This window comes from Acinonyx jubatus, chromosome C2, assembly GCF_027475565.1.
Source record: "Acinonyx jubatus isolate Ajub_Pintada_27869175 chromosome C2, VMU_Ajub_asm_v1.0, whole genome shotgun sequence".
Lineage (NCBI taxonomy): Eukaryota > Metazoa > Chordata > Mammalia > Carnivora > Felidae > Acinonyx > Acinonyx jubatus.
In genome coordinates, this window is record NC_069384.1 from 119,677,790 (window position 1) to 119,693,043 (window position 15,254).

At 38.1% G+C, this 15,254-nt stretch overlaps 1 protein-coding gene across 8 annotated transcripts in view; it reads left to right on the forward strand.

Moving 5' to 3' along the window:
- Positions 1-15,254, forward strand: part of TFDP2 (transcription factor Dp-2) — a 177,449-nt gene that overhangs the window by 138,548 nt on the left and 23,647 nt on the right. For 6 of the 8 annotated variants that reach the window (XM_027061696.2, XM_027061698.2, XM_053221365.1 and 3 more), the window contains 3 exons: positions 7,313-7,475; positions 11,388-11,534; positions 14,809-14,877. In XM_027061696.2, the coding sequence (XP_026917497.1) occupies positions 7,313-7,475; positions 11,388-11,534; positions 14,809-14,877 (379 nt within the window). The remainder of the gene's footprint in view (positions 1-7,312; positions 7,476-11,387; positions 11,535-14,808; positions 14,878-15,254) is intronic. The other 2 variants (XM_027061697.2, XM_053221368.1) reach the window with 1 other exon arrangement.

The following is a 15,254-nucleotide window of genomic DNA, read 5'->3' on the forward strand; positions in this document are numbered from 1 at the left end:
ATAAACTATTGGGACCTCAGCAAAATAAAAAGCTTCTGCACAGCAAAGGAAACAATCAGCAAAACTAAAAGGCAACCGACGGAATGGGAGAAGATATTTGCAAACGACATATCAAATAAAGGGTTAGTATCCAAAATCTATAAAGAACTTACCAAACTCAACACCCAGAAAACAAATAATCCAGTGAAGAAATGGGCAAAAGACATGAATAGACACTTCTCCAAAGAAGACATCCAGATGACCAACTGACACATGAAAAAATGAGCAGCATCCCTCATCATCAGGGAAATATAAATCAAAACCACAGTGAGTTACCACCTCACACCTGTCAGAATGCCAATATTAACAACTCAGGCAACAACAGATATTGGCGAGGATGCAGAGAAAGAGGATCTCTTGCACTGCTGGTGGGAATGCAAACTGGTGCAACCACTCTGGAAAACAGTATGGAGGTTCCTCAAAAAATTACAAATAGAACTATCCTCTGACCTAGCGATTGCATTACTAGGTGTTTATCCAAGGGATACCTGGTATACTGTTTCAAAGAGGCCTATGAGCACCCCAATATTTATAGCAGCGCTATCGACAATAGCCAGAGTATGGAAAGAGCCCAAATGTCCATCAATGGTTGAATGGATAAAGAAGATGTGGTGTGTGATATATGTATATGTATATACATATATGTGCACTGAATATGTATATACATATATGTGATATATGTATATGTATATACATACATATATATTTATATATACACATACATACATACATACATACATACATACATACATACATACAATGGAGTATTACTCAGTAATCAGAATGAAATCTTGCCATTTGCAACTGCGTGGATGGAACTAGAGGGTATTATGCTAAGTGAAATCAGAGAAAGACAAATACCATACGACTTCACTCATGAAGAATTTAAGATACAAAACAGAAGAACATAAGGGAAGGGAAGCAAAAATAATATAAAAATGGGGAGGGGAACAAAACATGAAAGACTCTTAAATATAGAGAACAAACAGAGGGTTGCTGGAGGGGTTGTGGGAGAGGGGATGGTGTAAATGGGTAAGGGGCATTAAGGAATCTACTCCTGAAATCATTGTGGCACCACCATATGCTAACTAACTTGGATGTAAATTAAACAATAAATAAATTAAAAAATAAATAAATACCAGTTACAGAAAAATCAAAAAGCAAATGTATGACTAATGAATTACTTTAAGGCAAACAGTCTTATAACCATCGCCAGATCAAGAAGTATAACCCAGAAGCCATGTCCCATGCAAATAAATATACCCTCTCTCCCCTATAATTAACCATTATCCCTATTTTTATAGTAATCACTTCCTTGCATTTTTAAATAGTTTTATTACCTAAATGTGCATCCTTTGGCACATTTTAGTCTTACCCATTTTTTTTTTAATTTTTTTCAACGTTTTTTATTTATTTTTGGGACAGAGGGAGACAGAGCATGAACGGGGGAGGGGCAGAGAAAGAGGGAGACACAGAATCGGAAACAGGCTCCAGGCTCCAAGCCATCAGCCCAGAGCCTGACGCGGGGCTCGAACTCACGGACCGCGAGATCGTGACCTGGCTGGAGTCGGACGCTTAACCGACTGCGCCACCCAGGCGCCCCTAGTCTTGTCCATTTTTTTAAAAAGTTGAGGGATGCCTGGGTGGCTCAGTCAGTTGGGTGCCCGACTTTGGCTGAGGTCGTGATCTCACAGTTTGTGGGTTCGAGCCCTGTGTCGGGTTCTGTGCTGACAGCTCAGAGCCTGGAGCCTGCTTCGGATTCTGTGTCTCCCTCTCTGTCTGCCCTTCCCCTGCTCATGCTCTGTCTCTCTGTCTCTCAAAAATAAATAAAGTTTAAAAAAACAGTTATCTTAAAAAAAAAGTTATCTTTTATATATAGATTTCCCTTCTGTCCCCTTATTTTCCTTATACTTTAGTTGTTGAAACTAGGCTATTTGGCCTCTGCAGTTTCCCACAGTCTAGATCTTCTTGATTTCATACTCATGTGCATCTCAGTATCTTCCTGTTTTCGGTGTTTCGTGTAGTTTGACAGTAGGATTCAGTGGCTTTGTAGACTGGTGTTTGATCCTTGGCAAGACTGTAGATGATGTGTGTTCTTCCATTGTCTCTTTTTTTTAATGATGGTAACACAACCAGTGTTTAATGGTTATAACTCTTAATTTCTTGTGAGTTGCAGTTAGTGTTATTCTAACTACTGGCACTATTTTTATATAAAGACACTTCCCTCTTTTACTATTTATTTACCTGCAGGTACAGTTCCTGTAAGAAAGCAGGATAACTGCTTGACCCCTTTCCTTTTGTTGTAAGTGTTATCATGGAGTTTTGGGTTTGCTGTCTAGTTGTTCTCTTTTTATATGGGAATTTGGAGAGTTTGAAAACTATACTGCTATTGCTGTTTTCCCAGAGTCCCCTATAACTGGTGTGTGTGTGTGTGTGTGTGTTATAGTCTATTTGAAATAAATTTATATGTCTTATAAAATCTGTAGATTCCCCTTCTGTATCTATCCTCCCCCCTAACTCCCCTTCTCTCTCCCTCCCTCCCTCTTTTTTTCCCTTACGGATTTTTAATTGAAGAAACCACTTTATGTATCCTAAAGAGAAAGCCTAAAGAGTTTGCTTACTGGGGCACCTGGGTGGCTCAGTTGGTTAAACATCTGACTCTTGGTTTCAGTTGAGGTCATTATCTCACAGTTCCTGAGATGAGCCCCTCACGTCAGACTCCATGCTAAGCAGATTGGGATTCTCTCTCCCTCCTTCTCTGCCCTATTTCCTGCTCACACTCATGTGTACTCTCTCTCTCAAAATAAATACACTTTAAAAAAAAAGTTTGCTTATTGCATCCCTGTAGTGTAATTTAACATGTTCTTCTGTCCTTGGTATTACCTTTAAAGTGGCAGTTGGATCTGAAGTCTTTATCAGATTCCAGTTTCACAATAAAGTTATATATTAAGAACAAACACTGGATAGAACAGCTCAAAGGAGAGCAAATACAGAAACAGAAGCACTGGAGTGAAAAAACTCAAGTTGAAAAGTTGACTTTGGCAAATAGGCAAATCCATAGCAACAGAGAATAGAATAGTAGGGGCTAGGGAGTGAGGTATGACTGTCAGTGGGTACAGCATTTCTTTTTAGGGTGAAGAAATTAGATTGTGGTGATGGTTGCATAATTCTTAAAAACCACTGAATTGTATACTTTAAAAAATGGAATTTATGGTATGTGAATTATATTTCAATAAAGCTGTTATCTTTTAAAAAGGAGGTTAGATTTAAAAGCAAAGAGGAATACCTAATCCTTTGAGACTGATAGGAAGAAGGTTGGCATGGTACACATGCTGATAAGTTTGTAAGTGACCTATCCTATAAGCTCACTTACAAAGTGAGACTTACATATTTAGCTATCTATTGAATATATTGATTGGGAAATTCTCTTGACATGTCAGACTCTGTATCATTGCTGACCAATAGAAATGTGATTTTTTTTTTAATGTTTACTATTTTTGAGAGAGAGACAGAGCACTAGCAGGGGAGGGACAGAGAGAAACACACACAGAATCCGCAGCAGGTCCCAGGCTCTGAGCTGCTAGCACAGAAGAGCCTGATGCAGGACTCGAACTCATGAACTGTGAGATCATGACCTTAGTGAAAGTCGGATGCTTAACCAGCTGAGCCACTCGGGTGCCCCACAATAGAAATGTAATAGGAGCCACATGTGACTTTTAATTTTATAATAATTAAAAAAATAAAAAATATGACATTAATTTTTTAAAGATTTTATTTATTTATTTTTAGTGTCTGGATAATTTTTTTTTTTCAACGTTTATTTATTTTTGGGACAGAGAGAGACAGAGCATGAACGGGGGAGGGGCAGAGAGAGAGGGAGACACAGAATCGGAAACAGGCTCCAGACTCTGAGCCATCAGCCCAGAGCCCGACGCGGGGCTCGAACTCACGGACCGCGAGATCGTGACCTGGCTGAAGTCGGACGCTTAACCGACTGCGCCACCCAGGCGCCCCTGGATAATTTTTTTTTTAATCCAAGTTAGTTAATATATAGGGTAATAATGATCTCGGGATAAGATTTTATTTTTAATCTCTACACCCAACATGGGGCTTGAATTCACAAACCCAAGATCAAAACCTGCGTGCTCTACCAACTGAGCCAGCCAGGCACCCCTGAAGTTAATTTTTATATCTCTTATTTAATCCAGTGTATCTAAAATATTATATTTCAGGGGCACCTGGATGGCTCAGTCAGTTAAGTGTCTGATTCTTGATTTTGGCGCAGGCTATGATCTCATGATTCATGAGTTTGAGCCCCATGTCAGGCTCTGTGCTGACCGTGAAGAGCCTACTTGGGACATTCTCTGTCTCTCTGTCTCTCTCTCTCTCTCTCTCCCTCTCCCTCTCCCTCTCTCTCTCTCTCCCCCTCTCCCTCCCTCCCCCGCTCACCCACAATCTCTCTCTCTCTCAAAATAAACCTTAAAAAACAAATAAAATATTATATTTCAACATGTAATTAATGTAAAGGTTACTCAGATATTTTACATTGATTTCTCATACAAGCTTTGAAACTCAGTGTGTATTTGATACTTAAAACATATCTCAATTCAGACTTCCCAGATTTCAAGTGCTCAGTAGCTGCATGTGAGTATACCTAGGTATTGGACTGTGCAGATGAGCAGGTTTAAAATGGAACTCATGAACTTGTTCATGTCTCCTTGATCTCATTAAATGATGCCTCTTCCTGAGGGTCATTCTCTTATTTCCCTCTTTCTCACCGTTCACATCAGTCACTTCCTTCTACTGATTTTTATCTTTAAAATTTATGCAAAGCCGTCTCTTCTTATCCAACCCTACCAGTTGCCCCAGTTTCAGGACTTGATATTTCTTGCCTGGCTTGCCTCTCAACTGTTCTTCCTGTCTCTGCTCTTGCCCCTCGTAAGTGCATCTTCTACTTTGCAGCCAGAATCTCTGCCTAACTAAAAATCTCACTGTGTCACTCCCCCACTTAACACCTTTAATGTCTTCCCAGTATTTCAGCAGTAGTCTGACCACAGTGAATGGCCACGTGATTCTTTGGGAATTTGGGAAAAAGAAAGTAGATATCCTTACTTCATTCTTTTAAAAAATACATTTAGTCTATTTCTTAAGGTATGTAACACAGAACATGTAAATAATTTATAAGTGAATATAATTATACTAGTGGAACATGATCAAGTGCATGTTTATCTTTGTGGTGATGCTGCTGGTGCTGGTGCTGGTGTTAAGAACACTTAACATGAGATTTACCACTAAAAAATTTGTAAGCGTACATTATCATTGACTACCGACACTAGGTTGTATCAGCAGATCTCTAGAACTTGCTCATTTTGCATAAATGAAACTTTATACCTGTTGAGCAATTCCCTATTTCCCCTTTCCTTCCAGCAAGCACCATTCTGCTCTTTGCCTCTATGTGTTTGACTGTGTGGGACACCTTATACAAGTGGAATCATGCATTATTTGTCCTTCTGTGACTGGCTTAGCATAATGTCTTCCAGGTTCATCCTTGTTTACTGCATATGGCAGGCTTTCATTCTCTTTTGAGGCCAAATAGTATTCCACTGTATGTATAAACCATATTTTTTAATCCATTTATCTACCTATGGACATTGAGGTTGGTTCCATATCTTGGCTATTGCGAATCATGCTACAGTGAATAGGAGAGTGCAAATGCCTCCTTGAGATCCTGATTTCAATTCTTTTGGATATATACCCAGAAATGGGATTTCTGGATCATATGGAAATTCTATTTTAAATATTTTGAGGAACCTTCATACTTTTTTCATAGCAACTGTACCATTTTCCATTTGTAAAAGGGTGCTAATTTCTCCATATTCTCACCAACACCTACCTTTTGTTTCTGTCAATTTTTAAAAATAGCCATCCTAACAGGTGTGAGATAATACTTAATTGTGGTTTTGATTTACAGCTTTCTGATGATTAGCAATGTTGAGCACCTTTTCATATAGCTGTTGGCCATTTGTGTGTTTTCTTCAGAGAAGTTTCTATTCATGTCTTTTGCCCATTTTTTAATTTGGATGTGTGGGTTTTTTTGTTAATGAATTGTTGGAATTTTTTAGATATTTTGGATATTGAGCCCCTATCAGATAAAGGGTTTGTAAATATTTTCTCCCATTCCGTATGTTGCCTTTTCATTTTGTTTATTGTTTTCATTTGGCTTTTACCCCAGCAAGTCTTCCTCCTCTAGGTTAGATGAGGTGTCCCTCTTCCTAATTCCCATGAACATTGTAAGTAACTGACGTGGCACTTACCTTACTATATTGGAATTCTCTGTCCTTTTAGGTCTGTTTTGTCTTTCTCCCGTCTGCCAAGACTCAGTACTGAGAGAAAGGATTTTGCCTCAATTGTCGTTTGTGTGCTCTAGTCCTTATTCCAGTTCTTGGCATATAGTTGGCACTCAGAAATTAGTAGAATTAAATTGAACCCCTGAAAATGTTAGTAAGTTATCAAAGTTTGGGCCTAGGCATTAACCAAACTTAAAATAATTGAAGACTTAGATCTGTTATTAATAGTATGACCTCTGTTTGAAAATTTAGTAGATAAATGAAACTGATGAAAGTGGTACTTTTAATTTTAGGTGAAATAGAACTGTAGCATACATAGAATACCAAAAGGTAAGCATGTAAACTCTACTAGGCTAGGCAGTGTTTTTATCTGTTCCTTTCATGGATTTATTCCTAGTGTGTAGAACAGTACCTGGCACATAATAGTAAGTTACTGGTCAGTAAATACTTGTTGATAAATGAATGATGTGTGTAGAAAAGCACTCTAACTTCATACTTTATTAAGCTTGTAAGGCAAAAGCATTATAAGTTTATATATAACATTGTAAGTTCAAAAACGTTTCTTCATTTCTAATTCAGTTTAAAATTTACCACTTGAGGGGTACCTGAGTGGCTCAGTTGGTTAAACGTCCGACTTCGGCTCAGGTCATGACCTCGCGGTTCACAAGTTCAAGCCTCACATCGGGCTCTATGCTGACAGTTCAGAGCCTGGAGCCTGCTTTGGATTCTGTGTCTCTTTCTGTCCCTGCCCCTCCCCAATTCACGTTGTGTCTTTCTTTCTCAAAAATAAATAAATAAACAAAAAAAATTTTTTTTTAATTCTTTAAAATTTACCACTTGAAACAAACATCAAATTACTATATTCTCACATTACTTTATATTTTTGTAAAGGAAGTCTGGTGTATAAATATATTTTTCTCTTTTAGTAAACGAAGCAAAAAAGGAGATAAAAATGGAAAAGGCTTGAGACATTTTTCCATGAAAGTGTGTGAGAAAGTTCAGCGGAAAGGTACAACATCATATAATGAAGTGGCTGATGAGCTGGTATCAGAGTTCACCAATTCAAATAACCATTTGGCAGCTGATTCGGTAGGTAGATCATTCCCTTGACGTTGATGTGATGAGTGATGGAACAGTGTATCTCTGGGGTGACTATGTCCTTGATTTAAGGACTCGGACAAGCTAGGGAATCCCCAACTCCTTTACTTGAGGGTTTCATATTGTCTTCTGGGGAGTTCTTTTGTTGTTGGCTTTTTGTTTGTTTTGTTTTAGAAAGGATTCTTTTATTATATACTTAAACATAAAGATGAACATGTATTTTTAAAACATAGTTTTGGGGGTTACAAAAGAAACATTTATATTTGAATGACTTTGGAGATGTTTCTGAGTCCTTTGGTGTTTCTTTGTGTCCAAGTCAATTAGAAAATTTTGTCTTGTTTTTAGTTGAAAAAATAATACATGAACATGTCTATTAAAAACTCAGTTGTGGGCACTTGGGTGGCTCAGTAAGTTAAGGTTCCAACTTCGGCTCAGGTCATGATCTCACGGTTTGTGAGTTCCAGCTCCACATCGGGATCTGTGCTGACAGCTCAGAGCCTGGTGCCTGATTCAGATTCTCTGTCTCCCTCTCTTTCTACACTCCCCCACTCATACTCTGTCTCTCTCAAAAAGAAATAAGCATTAAAAAAATTTATTTCTCTCTTAGATTCAGTTTGGTGTTTTATATATTCTTAGGAAATCTTCCATTTCATTCGTGTTCTCAAAATTATTTGCAGGGGCACCTGGGTGGCTCAGTCAGTTAAGCTTCTGACTTCACCTCAGGTCATGATCTTGAGGTTTGTGAGTTCAGTTGTGTCTCCCTCTCTCTCTCCCCCTCCCTGGTTCATGCTGTGTCTCACTCTCTCAAAAGTAAATAAACAGTAATTAAAAAAAATTTTTTTTTAATTATTTGCAGTTATTTTTCCCAACAAACCATCTCTTGAATTTGTACTGACCCTCCTGTTTTGCAGTTGATTTCTTTTTTTTAATCTTCATTTAATATTCTCTTCTCTTTCCTGAAGTTACTTTTGTTACTTTTCTACCCTGTAGACTCTGATGTATACTTTATTTACTTTTATTATTTTTGTTTAGTAATGAAAATCTTTATGGCTGTGACTTTTCCTCTTGTGCGCTGCTTTAGCCATATCCCATTGATTCTGATATAATGTTATACTTTAGATATTCTGCAACTTTGGTTTTAATTTCCTCTCTGACCTAAGAATGGCGTTAGAATTTTTATAGTTCCAGGTGATAGGAAATTTTGTTTGTTTGTCTGAATTTTCACTTTTATTACCTGTGTTCAGAGACTGTGAGTGGAACTATTTATATTTTTTGGATCACTTTGAGATTTTTCTTGTGAGCCATTAGATGTTTCTTTTCTCTGGCATCTGTAGAGAAGATATATGGCATTCTGATTCTGAGTGAAAGTTCTCAAAATGTTCTACAAGACCCTTTGTGACCTGGCCCACCATTACCTCTCTGATCTCATCTGCTACTATGTACTGTCTCAGTTACTACACTATAGCATATGTAACATTTCTTTCATTTTTCTACAAACTTTTTCTTTTTTAACATTTATTCATTTTTGAGAGAGAGAGAGAGAGAGAGAGAGAGACAGACAGACAGACAGAGCATGAGCGGGGATGGAACAGAGAGAGAGGGAGACACAGAATCTGAAGCAGGCTCCAGGCTCTGAGCTGTCAGCACAGGGTCCGACGTGAGGCTTGAACCTACAGACTGCAAGATCATGACCTGAACTGAAGTCAAAGTCTTAACTGACTGAGCCACCCAGGCGCCCCTCTTTCATTTTTCTTAATTAAAACAAATCCGAAATGGATATTGAATTCAATCAAATTCTGTATAATTTCCTGAAAATTTAGGAGTTTTACACTGGTCATGAATGAGATTGGTGGGTTTTTTATTTTTTTGTTTTGGGGTGACTATGCCAGATATGCTCCTTATCAGACTATTACACTTGCTATTTCCTTTGTCTGAATATCTTTGCTAAGGAACCATATGGTTTTTCTCCTCCAGTTTTCACTCACATGTCACTGTACTGAGGCATTTTTCCTTAGCATGTTTCATCATCCAACATACATTTTTACTAACCATCCCTATCCCCACCCCTGAATAGAAGCAAGGGTTGGGTTTTTTTCTCTTCCCTTCTGCGTTATTTTTTATGATAATTTGGAAGATTTGTAGTCTTTAGTTCTTTAGTTGATTATCTTTATGACTTTAAGTAACTTCAATATTTTATTACTTTTGTTTGTTATCACCTGTACCAGTATGTTGATTACAGAGAGGAAGAAGTTAATATATTTATATGTACTATATCTCCTATTTTTCCTCTGTACCACAGGATTCAGATTGACTATATTCGTGATAATTGTTAAAAGAATAATATTATTATGGTTGTTATTATGACTTTAAATGAATATATTGTGCCAAACCTCTATTATTACTTAGTTCATCTGTCTGAATAGTTCATCTGTGTTGAATCCCAAACCCTTTAAAATATCAAGGAGAACATAAGCAGACTTAATTTGTTGCCTCTTCCTCATATTTTTTACTATATTATTGTTATTTCTTTTTTTTTAATTTTTTTTTTAATGTTTATTTTTGAGACAGGGAGAGACAGAGCATGAACAGGGGAGGGTCAGAGAGAGAGGGAGACACAGAATCTGAAACAGGCTCCAGGCTCTGAGCTGTCAGCACAGAGCCCGATGCAGGGCTTGAACTCACGGACCGCGAGATCATGACCTGAGCTGAAGCTGGATGCCTAACAGACTGAGCCACCCAGGCACCCCAATATTATTGTTATTTCTAAAGTGTCAGAATTTCAAGGTTTTTTTAAGTTTATTTATTTATTTTGAGAGAGAGAGAGAGAGCGCGCGCACAAGCTGGGAAGGGGCAGAGAGAGAGACAGAATTCCGAGCTGGATATACGCTGTCAGCACAGAGCCCAACATGGGGCTCAAACTCACGGTCCATGAGATCATGACCTGAGCTGAAATCGAGAGTCAAATGCTTAAGTGACTGAGCCACCCAGGTGCCCCTACAGTGTCAGGAATTCTAATATTTACACTCAGTTCTATAACTTAAATCTCCTATTTATATACGTTTAGTTCTGTACTTAAATGGATTCAGTGTACTCTAGCATCCTTTATTATTATGGCATTTGATTGATTGGATTTTGTTCTTAGGAACTGCTTGTCCACAATAAAATGGACTTTTTCCACAATCTAAGTTGAAACAGTCTCTTTCACTGAGAAAATCTTGCTGCCATTAAAAACAAAACAAAACAAAACAAATCAGCTGAAGTAAACTGTGTTTTAGTGCTCTATGTAATGATGTTTTGTGCAAGTTCCCTGTTTTCATTGTAGACTAGTAACAGTTTGCAGATCAGTACTAGTCCTTGGACCACATACTTGAAAGCACTGTTCACCTAGAGCTTGAAACATGCATTCTTTTCAGAGTCTAATATCCTGCCAGACAATGCAGGGTTTCAGCCCACTTTAACATTACCCCTCTGATACACATACTGTTGTCATGTATGTTAGTTCTATATATATTCTTGATTCCACAAGACGTATTGTTTTATACAATGAGGTTAATTGAGATATACCCACAGATTTACCTTTCAAGTGGTCTTCATTCCACATACTGTGTCTCCAAACTCCCATCTTAGATCCTATCCATCTTTATTCTGCTTAAAGAAGGCCCTTTAGTGTTTCTTAATTTAGATCTGTGGGTGTCATAATCTTTATTTTTGAGATTGTTTTATGTTTTAGATTGTTAGGAAGTATCTTTAACTCTTCTTTACTTTTGAAGGGTATTTCACTGGCTATGGAATTCTTTAAGCACTCTAAAGGTACAATAATAATAATATTAGTTAAATATCTTAATATCCTGTGACTATATCTTAACCCTTGAAGTTTATCACTCATTAAAAATTATTTTTTAGCAGGCCTATGACCAGAAGAATATTAGGAGAAGAGTTTATGATGCTTTAAATGTGCTAATGGCAATGAACATAATTTCAAAGGAAAAAAAAGAAATCAAGTGGATTGGCCTGCCTACCAATTCTGCTCAGGAATGTCAAAATCTTGAGGTAAGTGAGCAAAATCTGTTTATAGATAGTAGTTTGCTTTATTTTATATAAGAGGCATTTTAATTTAGAAATACATATAATATTAAAATATTTCTAATTGTACATGTATACTATGCCTTTTTTTTCCTTTTTTTTTTAAGCGGACTTTTCTGTGTAGGGTTTTAGAACTAGAAGGAGATTTAGAAAGATGTATAGTTTGACTGAATTCCTGATGATACTGAGGGACATAGAAATTAAATGACTTGATTTTTACTGTTTCTTAGAGAAGATACGTACTTTATTATAGTTTAATTCTGAGCACTCTATACAATAGATTTTTGATAATTCATGAATAGAAATAATATTTGATGAAATGCTTGCTGTATAGATCCCCCCCCCCCAAAAATAAATAGGATCAAACTGGCTGTTCACTTCTTGTGTTTAAACTTTTATCTTTGATGCATAGGGGCACTTGTACCCCAATGTTTATAGCAGCACTCTCAACAATAGCCAAATTATGGAAAGAGCCTAAATGTCCATCAACGGATGAATGGATAAAGAAGATGTGGTTTATATACACAATGGAGTACTATGTGGCAATGAGAAAGAATGAACTATGGCCCTTTGTAGCAATGTGGACAGAACTGGAGAGTGTTATGCTAAGTGAAATAAGCCATACAGAGAAAGACAGATACCATATGTTTTCACTCTTATGTGGATCCTGAGAAACCTAACAGGAACCCATGGGGGAGGGGAAGGAAAAAAAAAGAGAGAGAGGTTAGAGTGGGAGAGAGCCAAAGCATAAGAGACTCTTAAAAAATGAGAGCAAACTGAGGACTGATGTGGGGTGGGAGGGAGGGGAGGGTGGGTGATGAGTATTGAAGAGGACACCTTTTGGGATGAGGACTGGGTGTTGTATGGAAACCAGTTTGACAATAAATTTCATACATTTAAAAAAAAAAAAAAGGTAAGAAAAAGAAATAAATAAACTTATCTTTGACCCTAGAATCCGTAACAACCAGATGGTATTTCATTGGTATCTTTATCACAAAGGATACAATGTTCAGCTTGCATGAATTTTGGGATGATGTTTGCAGAAACATTTTTATTCCATTAACTTTAATCATTATAGAAATTCTGTCCTATATGAGCATGTGCCCCAACCTACTGATTTTAAATTGGTTTGACATAATTGTACTATCATGGCCATAAATTGAGGTTACCTATAGTTTCTGGAGATAAATATGGTCAGTTTCATGTTTTTCTCCATCCCTTTTTCTCCTCAGCAAATCAAAACTTATTTGGTATTATTATACTTGTAGATGGAGAAATTAGACATTCATCAAAAGTTATGGGATGTTATACATACACTACAGTGGAAATGACCTCTCTTTCTCTTTCTCATGCAGTGGAATTTGAGGATCATTTTTATTACCAATAATATTAAGCTGATAACAAAGACTCAATAAGCAAAAATCTTTTAGCAGTTCCTGCATGTTTACCCAAAGATTATATGAGACAAAATCTCTGACCCCAGGAGCTTTCATTCTGATAAAAGGAAAAATAGTCAAAAGGAGTTACCAAAACTGATTGATTACTCCTGTGAAAGACATATGTACAGATGCTCTGGAAAGGGAGATAATGGAGGGCTTTTCGAAGGAAAGAAGAAAAATCGCTGAGCTCAGTTATGAGGGAGATGTAGGTGTTTGCCCAGAGGCTTAGGGCAGGGAGGGCCTTCCAGAGGCCCCGCATGGGCTGTTCACAGCTGGGTGTGAGCAGAGTGCAGGCAGGGCTAAAGGGGATAGCTTTCTAAGTGCGAGGCTTTGGGACTTGATCCTGTAAGCAGTGGAAAGAATTATAAAGAGGGCTGATAGGACACATTCTAAGGCATCACCCTGCTGGTGGGTTGAACTGATGGAAGTTGAACTGATGGAAGATGAGGAGGGAAATTGAGGGGGTGGATTGGAGATGTTTTGAGTCAAGTCAGCGGCCTGAAGTTGGAGAAATGTTTTAGAGGTAGAATCGATACATCTTAGCCTGGTGTTAGATGGGGGGCATGAGAGGCAGGTAGTGGCTTGGCCTGGCCTGTCCCAGCTGTAGATACAGATACAAAGTTCTACAACATCTTTTCAGATATGGAAAGCCATACAGATTTTCGAGTGAATGTTAAGTAATTTAGGATGAAAGTGGTATAGTGGTTAGAGGATGAGAGGATGCTCCCGGTGCATACTAGAGTAGATACAAAGCAAATAAGAAACATGCTTGTCATTTAAAAAAAAGAGGAGGTGGGGAGCATCTGGGTGGCCCAGTCAATTGAGCACCCAACTTTGGCTCAGGACAAGACCTCACATTTTGGGAGTTTGAGCCCTGTGTCGGGCTCTCTGCTGTCAGCTCAGAGCCCACTTCAGATCCTTTCTCTCTCTCTCTCTCTCTCTGCCCCTCCCCCATTCATTCATTCTCTCTCTCTCTCAAAAATAAATTTTTTTTTTTAAAAAGGAAACATGGTTGGAGTAGACAAGAAAAATGTTGTATTTGATGTCATTGACTTTTGCCCAAAGACACAGTGAGGAAGTCATCTGAGAGAAAATTCAGAAAGAGTGAGGAAAATAATGGTTGTGTGAAGCTGGGAAATTTGCCCCATAAGCATGTTCCTTACTACAGGTTGGAATCGTGTATTGAGTGCAGCTAACTGTATTAGGAGCTATGCCCACTTAAAAGTCAGTTAAACTGCGATCTTAAATGAGATCTTCCCTGATTCTTTACGTGAGGGGCTAATGTAGCAAAGTAATTAATAATAGAGTCTCTGGAACCAGGTGGCTTAGGTTCAAATCCTGCCTCTTGCCACTTAGTAACTACGTGACCTTTGGCAGTTCCTTAACCCTCGACACCTCCGTTTCTTTACATGCAAAACGCAGTACTTCTTACTTCATAGGGTTTTGTGAAGATGAATTAAGATAATGTGTGTAAAGTGCTTGGTTGAGTTGCTGGCACCTAGAGTAAGTATTCACTAAATGTTAGCTATTACTCTGATTAGAACTTGAGTAACAATAGCAACAAGTACTGCATGCCAAGTATTCGTTAAGTGGATGGATGTCATTATAGATAATAGTTGCCACAATTCTGCTATCATGCCTACTTGCTTACCCTAACCCTAACCCTGCTCCTCAGTAATGATATTGGTAGTTAAAATGGATGGAGGTTGAAGGAAAGTTCTTGATAACTCAGATAACTGAAAGGTAGGCAGTACTTTATACTCCACGTATGCTCATGTTCTTTCATAACCCATGTTTTAAAGATCGAGAAGCAGAGGCGGATAGAACGGATAAAGCAGAAGCGGGCCCAGCTGCAAGAACTTCTCCTGCAGGTAAAGATGTCGGGATAGTTTTCATTCTCTTCCCTGCCTGTATTCTGCTGCTCTGCTTACTTGCTTTTAGAGTCAGTGTATAATACTTTGGGTGCCTTGAGTAGTGCCTGATGGGACCACATTAGGGCAACCCCTCCACATCTGAGCTCACCACCATCTCCATGGTCTAGCTTTATGAAGGTTCCACCTCTCACCATCATCATGGCTCCCTGGCAGCTCACTTGCCCTGTGTGTGACTTATATATGCAACGGTTTACTTTTGATACTTATTCTTACTCTGAACAGAAACCATATCAGGAGTCCTTTCCTGTGTGTTTATTATGTTAGCCCTGATTTGGAATGTCAAGAAGTAAGACTGCTTACACTTCAGGCTCTTT